General features: G+C 41.5%; 1 protein-coding gene across 5 annotated transcripts in view; it reads right to left on the minus strand.

Moving 5' to 3' along the window:
* Window positions 1-15,910, minus strand: part of LOC128699530 (uncharacterized) — a 167,977-nt gene that overhangs the window by 84,994 nt on the left and 67,073 nt on the right. For all 5 annotated transcript variants that reach the window (XM_070098100.1, XM_070098097.1, XM_070098102.1 and 2 more), the window contains exon 2: window positions 5,143-5,198. In XM_070098100.1, the coding sequence (XP_069954201.1) occupies window positions 5,143-5,174 (32 nt within the window). In that variant the 5' untranslated portion in view covers window positions 5,175-5,198. The remainder of the gene's footprint in view (window positions 1-5,142; window positions 5,199-15,910) is intronic.

Here is a 15,910-nt window from a genome sequence, read left to right on the forward strand (position 1 = left end):
CCAGTGTTCTGTTACAGTGTTCTGTTACAGTGTTCTGTTACAGTGTTTTGTTACAGTGTTCTGTTCCAGTGTTCTGTTCCAGTGTTCTGTTACAGTGTTCTGTTAGAGTGTTCTGTTACAGTGTTCTGTTCCAGTGATCTGACTGTTACAGTGTTCTGTTCCAGTGTTCTGTTACAGTGTTCTGTTACAGTGTTCTGTTGCGGTGTTCTGTTAGTGTTCTGTTACAGTGTTCTGTTCCAGTGTTCTGTTACAGTGTTCTGGCTGTTTTAGTGTTCTGTTCCAGTGTTCTGTCCCAGTGTTCTGGCTGTTCCAGTGTTCTGCTACAGTGTTCTGGCTGTTTCAGTGTTCTGTTGCAGTGTTCTGTTCTAGTGTTCTGGCTGTTCCAGTGTTCTGTTACAGTGTTCTGGCTGTTACAGTGTTCTGTTCCAGTGTTCTGTTCGAGTGTTCTGGCTGTTCCAATGTTCTGTTACAGTGTTCTGGATGTTACAGTGTTATGTTCCAGTGTTCTGGCTGTTACAGTGTTCTGTTACAGTGTTCTGGCTGTTACAGTGTTCTGTTACAGTGTTCTGTTCCAGTGTTCTGATTGTTACAGTGTTCTGGCTGTTCCAGTGTTCTGTTACAGTGTTCTGTTACAGTGTTCTGTTCCAGTGTTCTGGCTGTTCCAGTGTTCTGTTACAGTGTTCTGGCTGCTACAGTGTTCAGTTACAGTGTTCTGTTCCAGTGTTCTGGCTCTTACAGTGTTCTGTTACAGTGTTCTGTTCCAGCGTTCTGGCTGTTCCAGTGTTCTGTTACAGTGTTCTGGCTGTTACAGTGTTCTGTTACAGTGTTCTGTTCCAGTGTTCTGGCTGTTCCAGTGTTCTGTTACAGCGTTCTGGCTGTTCCAGTGTTCTGTCACAGTGTTCTGTTCCAGTGTTCTGGCTGTTCCAGTGTTCTGTTACAGTGTTCTGTTACAGTGTTCTGTTTCAGTGTTCTGGCTGTTACAGTGTTCTGTTACAGTGTTCTGTTCCAGTGTTCTGGCTGTTCCAGTGTTCTGTTACAGTGTTCTGTTCCAGTGTTCTGGCTGTTCCAGTGTTCTGTTACACTGTTCTGTTCCAGTGTTCTGGCTGTTCCAGTGTTCTGTTACAGTGTTCTGGCTGTTACAGTGTTCCGTTACAGTGTTCTGTTCCAGTGTTCTGGCTCTTGCAGTGTTCTGTTACAGTGTTCTGTTACAGTGTTCTGGCTGTTCCAGTATTCTGTTACAGTGTTCTCGCTGTTACAGTGTTCTGTTACAGAGTTCTGTTCCAGTGTTCTGGCTGTTACAGTGTTCTGTTACAGTGTTCTGTTCCATTGTTCTGGCTGTTCCAGTGTTCTGGCTGTTACAGTGTTCTGTTACAGTGTTGTGGCTGTTCCAGTATTCTGTTACAGTGTTCTGGCTGTTACAGTGTTCTGTTACAGTGTTCTGTTACAGTGTTCTGTTCCAGTGTTCTGGCTGTTACAGTGCTCTGTTACAGTGCTCTGTTACAGTGTCCTGTTACAGTGTTCTGTTACAGTGTTCTGGCTGTTCCAGTGTTCTGGCTGTTACAGTGTTCAGTTGCAGTGTTCTGTTCCAGTGTTCTGGCTGTTCCAGTGTTCTGTTACAGTGTTCTGTTACAGTGTTCTGTTACAGTGTTCTGGCTGTTCCAGTGTTCTGTTACAGTGTTCTGGCTGTTACAGTGTTCTGTTGCAGTGTTCTGGCTGTTACAGTGTTCTGTTACAGTGTTCTGTTCCAGTGTTCTGGCTGTTACAGTGTTTTGTTACAGTGTTCTGTTACAGTGTTCTGTTCCAGTGATCTGACTGTTCCAGTGTTCTGTTACAGTGTTCTGGTTGCTACAGTGTTCTGTTACAGTGTTCTGGCTGTTCCAGTGTTCTGTTACAGTGTTCTGGCTCTTCCAGTGTTCTGTTACAGTGTTCTGTTCCAGTGTTCTGGCTGTTCCAGTGTTCTGTTACAGTGTTCTGGCTGTTACAGTGTTCTAGCTGTTACAGTGCTCCCTTACAGTGTTCTGTTACAGTGTTCTGCCTCTTACAGTGTTCTGTCTATTACAGTGCTTTGTTACAGTGTTCTGGCTGTTACAGTGTTCTGTTACAGTGTTCTGGCTGTTCCAGTGTTCTGTTACAATGTTCTGGTTGTTCCAGTGTTCTGTTACAGTGTTCTGTTACAGTGGTCTGGCTGTTCCAGTGTTCTGTTACAGTGTTCTGTTACAGTGTTCTTGCTGTTCCAGTGTTCTGTTACAGTGTTCTGGTTCTTACAGTGTTCTGTCTATTACAGTGCTCTGTTACAATGTTCTGGCTACTACAGTGTTCTGGCTGTTACAGTGTTCTGTTACAGTGTTCTGGCTGTTCCAGTGTTCTGTTACAATGTTCTGGTTGTTCCAGTGTTCTGTTACAGTGTTCTGTTACAGTGTTCTGGCTGTTCCAGTGTTCTGTTACAGTGTTCTGGTTCTTACAGTGTTCTGTCTATTACAGTGCTCTGTTACAATGTTCTGGCTACTACAGTGTTCTGGCTGTTACAGTGTTCTGTTACAGTGTTCTGGCTGTTCCAGTGTTCTGTTACAATGTTCTGGCTGTTCCAGTGTTCTGTTACAGTGTTCTGACTGGTACAGTGTTCTGACTGGTACAGTGTTCTGGCTCTTACAGTGTTCTGGATGTTACAGTGTTCTCGCTGTTACAGTGTTCTGTTAAAGTGTTCTGGCTGTTACAGTGTTCTGTTACAGTGTTCTGGCTGTTACAGTGTTCTGGCTGTTACAGTGTTCTGGCTGTTACAGTGTTCTGGCTGTTACAGTGTTCTGGCTGTTACAGTGTTCTGACTGTTACAGTGTTCTGGCTGTTACAGTGTTCTGGCTGTTACAGTGTTCTGGCTGTTACAGTGTTCTGGCTGTTACAGTGTTCTGGCTGTTACAGTGTTCTGACTGTTACAGTGTTCTGGCTGTTACAGTGTTCTGGCTGTTACAGTGTTCTGGCTGTTAGAGTGTTCTGGCTGTTACAGTGTTCTGGCTGTTACAGTGATCTGGCTGTTACAGTGTTCTGACTGTTACAGTGTTCTGGCTGTTACAGTGTTCTGGCTGTTACAGTGTTCTGGCTGTTACAGTGTTCTGGCTGTTACAGTGTTCTGGCTGTTACAGTGTTCTCGCTGTTACAGTGTTCTGGCTGTTAGAGTGTTCTGGCTGTTACAGTGTTCTGGCTGTTACAGTGTTCTGGCTGTTACAGTGTTCTGACTGTTACAGTGTTCTGGCTGTTACAGTGTTCTGGCTGTTACAGTGTTCTGGCTGTTACAGTGTTCTGGCTGTTACAGTGTTCTGGCTGTTACAGTGTTCTGGCTGTTACAGTGTTCTGACTGTTACAGTGTTCTGGCTGTTACAGTGTTCTGGCTGTTACAGTGTTCTGGCTGTTACAGTGTTCTGGCTGTTACAGTGTTCTTTCTGTTACAGTGTTCTGGCTGTTACAGTGTTCTGGCTGTTACAGTGTTCTGACTGTTACAGTGTTCTGGCTGTTACAGTGTTCTGGCTGTTAGAGTGTTCTGGCTGTTACAGTGTTCTGGCTGTTACAGTGTTCTGGCTGTTACAGTGATCTGGCTGTTACAGTGTTCTGACTGTTACAGTGTTCTGGCTGTTACAGTGTTCTGGCTGTTACAGTGTTCTGGCTGTTACAGTGTTCTGGTTGTTACAGTGTTCTGGCTGTTACAGTGTTCTCGCTGTTACAGTGTTCTGGCTGTTAGAGTGTTCTGGCTGTTACAGTGTTCTGGCTGTTACAGTGTTCTGGCTGTTACAGTGTTCTGACTGTTACAGTGTTCTGGCTGTTACAGTGTTCTGGCTGTTACAGTGTTCTGGCTGTTACAGTGTTCTGGCTGTTACAGTGTTCTGGCTGTTACAGTGTTCTGACTGTTACAGTGTTCTGGCTGTTACAGTGTTCTGGCTGTTACAGTGTTCTGGCTGTTACAGTGTTCTGGCTGTTACAGTGTTCTGGCTGTTACAGTGTTCTTGCTGTTACAGTGTTCTGGCTGTTACAGTGTTCTGACTGTTACAGTGTTCTGGCTGTTACAGTGTTCTGGCTGTTAGAGTGTTCTGGCTGTTACAGTGTTCTCGCTGTTACACTGTTCTGGCTGTTAGAGTGTTCTGGCTGTTACAGTGTTCTGGCTGTTACAGTGTTCTGGCTGTTACAGTCAGATGTACTCTAGTAACTTAACACAGCTGTAACGCCATGTAACGCCTTACCTAGCAGCCAAGGTTGTAACTGCAGTGATACAACAACCATGGTTATAACTACAGTGATACAACAACCATGGTTGTAACTACAGTGATACAACAACCATGGTTGTAACTACAGTGATACAACAACCATGGTTATAACTACAGTGATACAACAACCATGGTTGTAACTACAGTGATACAACAACCATGGTTGTAACTACAGTGATACAACAACCATGGTTGTAACTACAGTGACACAACAACCATGGTTGTAACTACAGTGATACAACAACCATGGTTGTAACTACAGTGACACAACAACCATGGTTGTAACTACAGTGATACAACAACCATGGTTATAACTACAGTGATACAACAACCATTGTTGTACATTAAGTCATCAATGCCACTCAGGTATAGAGTGCCGATCAGATGAAGGAAGACAGAGCCAGTAGTATCCTGGTCACGTTCAGAACGTCACTACTGTCGTTCTGGTGAACGACAGGCATCTGTACATCTGCTTTTGTCACTGATGCAACTCAGACCGAAACGTCGGGTCTCGTTTCTCTCTCCTGGGTTTCAAGTTGATCGTCTTGAGCATTTTCAACACTTTTTTCCCACTAAGACGAAGATACATGTATACATAGGAGGGAGATGTTTATATACGGTGTGTATTAAGCCATGTATTTGTATACATACCCGTGTGTGTGTGTGTGTGTGTGTGGATACATATGAATAATGGGATATATAGACGGATGCGTGGATAGATGGATACATGGATCAATCAAGACGTGGATAGATGGATACATGTATATATGAAGGTATGGATAGATGGATGTATAATAGATTACACATGAATAGATGGATGTATATATGGGTGGATGGATAGAAGGATGCCTGACTAAGAGATGCATAAATGGAGGAAATGGATAATACTCACCAGTTAGCACAATATTTAGTCTCCTCGCCCATGTTGCTCTATCCCATGACACAGACCTGGAAGATAGAGACACACTGAGTCTTGAGAGAGAGAGACAGAGACAGAGAGAGACAGAGACAAAGACAGAGAGACAGAGAGAGACAGAGAGTTTAAAACCAGCCCCAAGTGAACATTTGCCTATTAAATTATTTCTTAATGAGAGATTAGGGACAATAAATGAATTTTTCGTGTCACAGAATCATTAATTAAAAAAAAACTGGAATTTATCTCCGTTTGCCTCTTCTGAAATCTGTGCTTTTAGTGTAAGTATATCTTTGCTTAATCGTTTTTTTATCAAGTGACTTACTTAATATTATTTTAGTTTAAGATAGTATTTTTTGTGAATTCTTAGAAAATAGTGTTTTTATCTTATTGCTAAAAAAAATTAAGTCTTAACATCTAGACTTCTCAATATGAAATATTTGACCTTATAAGATTAAGTAACAGTCCAAGTGACAGAAAATGTGAATGTTTTCATGGTAGACTCGTGTAGTTTAGAACGTAGGGGGACCGCTGTCGCAACCCCAGGGTACACCACTTAATAATAATAATAATAATAATAATAATAACAATAATAATAATAATAATAATAATAATAATAATAATAATAATAATAATAATAATAATAATAATAATAATAATAATAATAATAATAATAATAATAATAATAATAATAACAATAGTATTAGTAATAATAATAATAATAATAGAAATAATTTTATTTCTAAAAAAAAAAAAAAGAGTGCCATCCCCACAAGCCCCTTTGAGGCGGGGTAGATGGCAGACCAGAGGCCTAGCTTCTCCCTACGAGCCCCGTGAGGGCGGGGAATGTGGCTAGGCCTGGGGACACTTGGTCCCAAAGATGAGGAGGTACTTGTACCTCCTACCATGGGAGACTTAAGTCTCGAGACACTCGCCAGATAGGGAGCCAAGGCCGGGTCACCACTACTTGGAAAAGACCCGGGCCGGGAGAATACCGGCGAATAAAAAAAAAAAAAATTCTACATACATGTACATGGTATACGGTAAGCCAGCGGAAGGCCTCGGTCAGATGACCAAAAGCTCCAGCTGCGGGTCATCATCTAAGACCCGCGTCAGGAAACACTTGTCCTGTTTCCTGACGATCCTTACCTAACCTAACCATAGCTGATAACAATTACATACTACTACTATATAGAAAGCCGCTTGTTATGCAGAGCATTTCCCGCAAATTAGGTCAATTTTGTCCCTGGGAAGTAAGCCTCAGGAGTACTTAAATTGACGTTGAAATGACGTTAAGCTCAGTGCGTCAGGCTACAGGTGTGTGGTCCAGGGGTGAGCTGGGTGTGTGGTCCAGGGGTGAGCTGGGTGTGTGGTCCAGGGGTGAGCTGGGTGTGTGGTCCAGGGGTGAGCTGGGTTTGTGGTCCAGGGGTGAGCTGGGTGTTAATGACCTCAGAGTTTACAACAGAAGGCGAGAGAGAGAGAACTTGTATGTACTCCCTGAGTTGTGCCCGCCAAGTTAAGACATAGTTCCTGGCCCCCGCCTATTAGATCACCTTGATGAGCGAAACGTTGCCACAATAAGTGGTCACAATGATTGTTTCTGTGCCCATTTACCGAACATTGTATTGGTAATTTACCATTATTTTTACGGCTCCTCCTGTTTCTTTTTGATTCTGGTTCTCTAAATTCAGTGTGTACTCACCTAACTGTACTCACCTAACTGTACTCACCTAACTGTACTCACCTAACTGTAGTTGCAGGGATCGAGACTAAGCTCCTGTGTGGATGTGTGTGTGTGTGTGTGTGTGTGTGTGTGTGTGTGTTCACTAAATTGTGTACTACCCTCATTGTAATCACCTACTTGAGGATATTAGGATCGAGTCTCGGTTCCTGGTCCCACCACAGCGTTTCCTGTTCTATACATCCCTGCCATACCTGTTCTTAAAGCTGTGTGCTGAGTTTGTCTCCAGCTCTTCATCAACAGTCAACGTCACCATTAATCTAATACTAAATTAAAAGAATTATTTGCTGTCGTCCAAATACGTCATCTTTATTGTTGGTTTCACCTGCGTCACCTTGTTCGTGGTTCTTTCATTTCCCTCTCTCCCTCTCTGTCTCTCCATCTCCATCTCTCCCTCTCCATCTGTCCCTCTCCATCTCTCCCTCTCCATCTCTCCCTCTACATCTCTCCCTCTCCATCTCTCCCTCTCCATCTCTCCCTCTCCGTCTCTCTTCGTTTTCTCCTCTTTCAAAGTTGTCAGGCATTACTACACACTTCTGGGACTATTCTTGATGCAAACATTTATAACTTCTCAGAATTCTGAAACCAGGTACAGTACCAGGTACAGTGCTAAGTACAGTGCCAAATATAGTGCCTGGTACAGTGCTAGGTACAGTTTCAAATATAGTGCCAGGTACAGTGCTAGATACAGTGCCAGGTACAGTGCCAGGTACAATGCTAGGTACAGTGCCAGTCACTCTCTGGGGTGCCAGCTTCAGTGCCAAAACATCAGCTGACACTAAGCCATCGAAGATTTCTTCCGCAATTTGCGGAAGAGAGAGAGAAAGAGAGTGAGAGAGAGTGTGAGAAAGAGAGTGAGAGAGAGTGTGAGAAAGAGAGAGCTGATGTAGGCAACAGCTCTTAGCTTGTCAATAAAGCTAGGGATCCTTAACCTTGTCAAACCCTGTGTACAGAGAGAGAGAGAGAGAGAGAGAGAGAGAGAGAGAGAGAGAGAGAGAGAGAGAGAGAGAGAGAGAGAGAGAAAGAGATGCTCCCATACATATTGGGTCTTCAAGAAAGGTATTCTGATGCCTGTAAAAAGGCTCTTGATCCAAGGAATTGAAGACGCCCTCCTCTTTCATAGATCAAATCTGAGTACTTCCTAGGCTGTACTCCGTCTGCAGTCTTTATTACCTTTCTCCAAGCTTCATAATTTCGCACTTGCTGGGGTTAAACTCCAGAAGCCATATGTCAGACCAGGCTTGCAGCGTGTCCATATCTTCTTGTAGGCTGACCTGATCCTCGTCCACTTATATTCTACTCATTAGCTTCACATCGTCTGCGAACAGGGACGCCTCTGAATCTATTCCTTCTGTCATGTTATTCACATATACTAGAAACAGCACTGGATCTATGACTGACTCTTGTGGAACCCCACTCGACACATGCACCCACTCTGACACCTCATCACGGACCAACACACGGTGTTTCCTTCCTGTCAGGTATTACCTGATCCAGTGTAGTACTTTCCCTGCTGTTCCTGCCTGCATGTGTGTGTGTGTGTGTGTGTGTGTGTGTGTGTGTGTGTGTGTGTGTGTGTGTGTGTGTGTGTGTGTGTGTGTGTGTGTGTGTGTGTGTGTGTGTGTGTGTGTGTGTGTTTCTCTCATTGAGCATTTGCAAAGTCTTCCTGATTCCACCTGGCAGCTGGTTCAAGTATGATCCTATTTATGGACCTCTCTCTCTCTCTCTCTCTCTCTCTCTCTCTCTCTCTCTCTCTCTCTCTCTCTCTCTCTCTCTCTCTCTCTCTAACTCTCTAACTCTGTCTCTTTCTCTCTGTCTGTCTTTCTCTCATAATCAAGGACACTGACCCGCTGAGGGAGAGGTGAGGGGAAGGAGTGGGGGAGAGGGGAAGGAGGAGAGAGAGAGGGGAAGGGGAAAGAGAGAGGGGAAGGGGGAGGGAGAGGTGGGAAGAGACAAATACAGGAATAATATGAAATAATGAAGAGGAGAAGGAAGAGGAGAAGAAGGAAGAGGAAGAAATGAATAAGAATAGACCTTCATCTTCCTTCCCTCCCTTCCACCCTCCCTTCCTCCCTCCCTTCCACCCTCCCTTCCTCCCTCCCTTCCACCCTTCTTCCCTCATACCCACCCTTCCTCCCTCCCTCCCTCCCTCCCTCCCTCCCTCCCACCATCCCTCCCTCCCTCCCTCCACCAGTTGTATAAATAAATATCCCCCTCCATTTAGTGTGGTGGTAAGTATCCAGGTGTTGGATAATCGTCTTTATAACAGTATTCCTCAGAGAGCAAAGTTCCGTGCCCGGCACACCTGAGAATGCCCTTCTTTCTCTCACCCCGGAAGTAAAATACACTTTAAGTACACAGTTCTGGTGTATACTGTGTATACTGTGTATACCGTGTATACTGTGTATACTGTGTATACTGTGTATATACTGTGTATACTGTGTATACTGTGTATATACTGTGTATACTGTGTATACTGTGTATACTGTGTGTACTGTGTATACTGTGTACACTGTGTATACTGTGTATATACTGTGTATATTGTGTATACTGTGTATACTGTGTATATTGTGTGTACTGTGTATACTGTGTATACTGTGTATACTGTGTGTACTGTGTATACTGTGTATACTGTGTGTACTGTGTATACTGTGTATACTGTGTATACTGTGTGTACTGTGTATACTGTGTATACTGTGTGTACTGTGTATATACTGTGTATACTGTGTATACTGTGTATACTGTGTATACTGTGTGTACTGTGTATACTGTGTATACTGTGTATACTGTGTGTACTGTGTATACTGTGTATACTGTGTATACTGTGTATATACTGTGTATACTGTGTATACTGTGTATATACTGTGTATACTGTGTATACTGTGTATACTGTGTGTACTGTGTATACTGTGTATACTGTGTATATACTGTGTATACTGTGTATACTGTGTGTACTGTGTATACTGTGTATACTGTGTATATACTGTGTATACTGTGTATACTCTGTATACTGTGTATACTGTGTATATACTGTGTATACTGTGTATACTGTGTATACTGTGTATATACTGTGTATACTGTGTGTATACTGTGTATACTGTGTATACTGTGTATACTATGTATATACTGTGTATACTGTGTGTATACTGTGTATACTGTGTGTACTGTGTATACTGTGTATACTGTGTATATACTGTGTATACTGTGTGTATACTGTGTATACTGTGTGTACTGTGTATATACTGTGTATACTGTATATACTGTGTATACTGTGTATACTGTGTGTATACTGTGTATACTGTGTATACTGTGTGTATACTGTGTATACTGTGTGTATACTGTGTATACTGTGTATACTGTGTATATACTGTGTATACTGTGTATACTGTGTATATACTGTGTATATACTGTGTATACTGTGTGTATACTGTGTATACTGTGTATACTGTGTATATACTGTGTATACTGTGTATACTGTGTATACTGTGTATATACTGTGTATACTGTGTGTATACTGTGTATACTGTGTATACTGTGTATATACTGTGTATACTGTGTATACTGTGTATATACTGTGTATATACTGTGTATACTGTGTATACTGTGTATACTGTGTATACTGTGTGCATACTGTGTATACTGTGTATACTGTGTATATACTGTGTATACTGTGTATATACTGTGTATATACTGTGTATACTGTGTATATACTGTGTATACTGTGTATACTGTGTATATACTGTGTATATACTGTGTATACTGTGTATATACTGTGTATACTGTGTATACTGTGTATATACTGTGTATACTGTGTATACTGTGTATATACTGTGTATATACTGTGTATACTGTGTATATACTGTGTATACTGTGTATACTGTGTATACTGTGTATATACTGTGTATACTGTGTATATACTGTGTATACTGTGTATACTGTGTATACTGTGTATATACTGTGTATACTGTGTATATACTGTGTATACTGTGTATACTGTGTATACTGTGTATATACTGTGTATACTGTGTATACTGTGTACACTGTGTATATACTGTGTATACTGTGTATATACTGTGTATACTGTGTGTACTGTGTATATACTGTGTATACTGTGTATACTGTGTATACTGTGTGTATACTGTGTATACTGTGTATATACTGTGTATACTATGTATACTGTGTATACTGTGTATACTGTGTGTATACTGTGTATACTATGTATACTGTGTATATACTGTGCATATACTGTGTATACTGTGTATACTGTGTATACTATGTATACTGTGTATATACTGTGCATATACTGTGTATACTGTGTATACTGTGTATACTATGTATACTGTGTATACTGTGTATACTGTGTGTATACTGTATATACTGTGTATACTGTGTGTATACTGTGTATACTGTGTATACTGTGTATACTGTGTACTCTGTGTATACTGTGTATATACTGTGTATACTGTGTATACTGTGTATATACTGTGTATACTGTGTATATACTGTGTATATACTGTGTATACTGTGTATACTGTGTGTACTGTGTATATACTGTGTATATGTTGTGTATACTGTGTATATACTATGTATATACTGTGTATACTGTGTATACTGTGTATATACTGTGTATATACTGTATATACTGTGTATACTGTGTATATTGTGTATACTGTGTATATACTGTGTGTAATGTGTATACTGTGTATATACTGTGTGTACTGTGTATACTAGGTATACTGTGTATACTGTGTATACTGTGTGCACTGTGTATACTGTGTATACTGTGTATACTGTGTATATACTGTGTATACTGTGTATACTGTGCATACTGTGTATACTGTGTATACTGTGTATACTGTGTATACTGTGTGTACTGTGCATACTGTGTATACTGTGTATACTGTGTATACTGTGTATACTATGTATACTGTGTATACTGTGTATACTGTGTATATACTGTGTATACTGTGTATATACTGTGTATACTGTGTATACTGTGTGTATACTGTGTATACTGTGTATACTGTGCATACTGTGTATATACTGTGTATACTGTGTATACTGTGTATATACTGTGTATACTGTGTATACTGTGTATACTGTGTATATACTGTGTATACTGTGTATACTGTGTATATACTGTGTATACTGTGTATACTGTGTGTATACTGTGTGTATACTGTGTATAATGTGTATACTGTGTATATACTGTGTATACTGTGTATACTGTGTATATACTGTGTATACTGTGTATACTGTGTGTACCGTGTATACTGTGTATACTGTGTATATACTGTGTATACTGTGTATACTGTGTATATACTGTGTATACTGTGTATACTGTGTATATACTGTGTATACTGTATATACTGTGTATACTGTGTGTATACTGTGTATACTGTGTGTATACTGTGTATACTGTGTATATTGTGTATATACTGTGTATATACTGTGTATACTGTGTATACTGTGTATACTATGTATACTGTGTATACTGTGTATACTGTGTATATACTGTGTATACTGTGTATATACTGTGTATACTGTGTATACTGTGTGTATACTGTGTATACTGTGTATACTCTGCATACTGTGTATATACTGTATACTGTGTATACTGTGTATACTGTGTATACTGTGTATATACTGTGTATGCTGTGTATATTGTGTATACTGTGTATATACTGTGCATACTGTGTATACTGTGTATACTGTGTATACTGTGTATATACTGTGTATACTGTGTATACTGTGTGTATACTGTGTGTATACTGTGTATACTGTGTATACTGTGTATACTGTGTATATACTGTGCATACTGTGTATACTGTGTATACTCTGTATACTGTGTATACTGTGTGTATACTCTGTATACTGTGTGTATAATGTGTATACTGTGCATATACTGTGTATCCTGTGTGTATACTGTGTGTATACTGTGTATCCTGTGTGTATACTGTGTGTATACTCTGTATACTGTGTGTATACTCTGTATACTGTGTGTATAATGTGTATACTGTGCATATACTGTGTATCCTGTGTGTATACTGTGTGTATACTCTGTATACTTTGTGTATAATGTGTATACTGTGTATCCTGTGTGTATACTGTGAGTATACTCTGTATACTGTGTGTATACTCTGTATACTGTGTGTATAATGTGTATACTGTGTATCCTGTGTGTATACTGTGTGTATACTCTGTATACTGTGTGTATACTGTGTGTATACTGTGTATCCTGTGTGTATACTGTTGCTGTGTATATTGTTAATGAATATATAATGCGATATATATATATATATATATATATATATATATATATATATATATATATATATATATATATATTGCGGTATGGCAAAATGGATGAAGCGAGGATATTAAACAGCTACAATGTAACTTTCTTCTCTTATAGTCCACTCTAATAACAATAATAATAATAATAATAATACTACTAATAATAATAATATTATTATTATTATTATTATTATTATTATTATTATTATTATTATTATTATTATTATTATTATTATTATTATTATTATTATTATTATTATTATTATTATTATTATTATTATTATTATTATTATTATTATTTATGCTAATGGTCAGCCCAATATGGCACATTTATTATCGCTACATTATAACATATAACACACACACACACACACACACACACACACACACACACACACACACACACACACACACACACACACACACACACACACACACACACACACTGACACACTGACACAGTGTCACTGATATGTATAGTATGTCAAGTCATGGAGAAGATTATCAGGAGAAGAGTGGTGGAACACCTGGAAAGGAATGATCTCATCAACAGCAGCCAACATGGTTTCAGGGACGGGAAATCCTGTGCCATAAACCTACTGGAGTTCTATGACAGGGTGACAGCAGTAAGACAAGAGAGAGAAGGGTGGGTAGACTGTATTTTCTTGGACTGTAGGAAGGCGTTTGACACAGCTCCACACAGGAGGTTAGTGCAAAAGCTGGAGAACCAGGCAGAGATAACAGGAAAGGCATTGCAATAGATCATGGAATACCTCTCAGGAAGACAGCGAGTCATGGTACGAGGCGAGGTGTCAGAGTGGGCGCCTGTGACGACCCGGATTCCTCAGGGGTCAGTCCTAGGACCAGTGCTTTTTCTGGTATTTGTGAACGACATGACGGAAGGAATAGACTCAGAAGTGTCCCTGTTTGCAGATGATGTGAAGTTGATGAAAAGAATTCAATCGGACGAGGACCAGGCAGAACTACAGAGGGAGCTGGACAGACTCCTAAAATTTAACCCTGCCAAATGCAAAGTCATGAAGACTGGGGAAGGGCAAAGAAGACCGCAGACAGAGTATAGGCTAGGCGGCCAAAGACTGCAAACCTCACTCAAGGAGAAAGATCTGCGGGTGAGTATAACACCGAGCATGTCTCCGGAAGCACACATTAACCAAATAATTGATGCGGCATATGGGCTCCTACAAACCTGAGAATAGCGTTCCGATACCTCAGTAAGGAAGCGTTTAAAACTCTATACACTGTGTACGTCAGGCCCATACTGGAGTACGCAGCACCAGTTTGAAACCCACACCTGGTCAAGTAAGTCAAGATATTAGAGAAAGTGCAAAGGTTTGCAACAAGGCTAGTTCCAGAGCTAACGGGAATGTCCCACGAAGAAAGGTTAAGGGAAATCGGTCTGACAACACTGGAGGACAGGAGGGTCAGGGGTGACATGATAACGACATACAAAATACTGCATGGAATAGATAATGTGGACAGAGACAGGATGTTCCAGAGATGGGACACAGAAACAAGGGGTCACAGTTGGAAGTTGAAGACTCAGATGAGCCAAAGGGATGTTAGGAAGTATTTCTTCAGCCACAGAGTTGTTAGGAAGTGGAATAGTCTGGCAAGTGATGTAGTGGAAGCAGGAACCATACATAGTTTTAAGACGAGGTATGATAAAGCTCATGGAGCAGGAAGAGGGAGGACCCAGTAGCGGTCAGTGAAGACGCGGAGCCAGGAGCTGAGTCTCGACCCCTGCAACCACAATTAGGTGAGTACAAATAGGTGAGTACACACACACACACACACACACACACCGGGGCCAGGGGCTTGGACTCGACCCTTGCAACCACAACTAGGTGAGTACACACACACACAACTGGTTCATCAAAGTCAAATTTCAAGATTAGCGCAACCCACTGGACCAGTGGCAAGACAAAAGCACTGGACCAGTGGCAAGACACCAGCACTGGACCAGTGGCAAGACACCAGCACTGGACCAGTGGCAAGACACCAGCACTGAACCAGTGACAAGACACCAGCACTGAACCAGTGACAAGACACCAGCACTGGACCAGTGACAAGACACCAGCACTGAACCAGTGACAAGACACCAGCACTGGACCAGTGGCAAGACACCAGCACTGAACCAGTGACAAGACACCAGCACTGAACCAGTGACAAGACACCAGCACTGGACCAGTGACAAGACACCAGCACTGGACCAGTGACAAGACACCAGCACTGGACCAGTGACAAGACACCAGCACTGGACCAGTGACAAGACACCAGCACTGGACCAGTGGCAAGACACCAGCACTGGACCAGTGACAAGACACCAGCACTGAACCAGTGACAAGACACCAGCACTGGACCAGTGACAAGACACCAGCACTGAACCAGTGGCAAGACACCAGCACTGAACCAGTGACAAGACACCAGCACTGAACCAGTGACAAGACACCAGCACTGGACCAGTGACAAGACACCAGCACTGGACCAGTGACAAGACACCAGCACTGGACCAGTGACAAGACACCAGCACTGGTGACAAGACACCAGCACTGACCAGTGACAAGACACCAGCACTGGACCAGTGACAAGACACAAGCACTGGACCAGTGACAAGACACCAGCACTGGACCAGTGACAAGACACCAGCACTGGACCAGTGACAAGACACCAGCACTGGACCAGTGACAA

This window comes from Cherax quadricarinatus, chromosome 61 (genome assembly GCF_038502225.1).
Source record: "Cherax quadricarinatus isolate ZL_2023a chromosome 61, ASM3850222v1, whole genome shotgun sequence".
Taxonomy (NCBI): Eukaryota; Metazoa; Arthropoda; class Malacostraca; order Decapoda; family Parastacidae; genus Cherax; species Cherax quadricarinatus.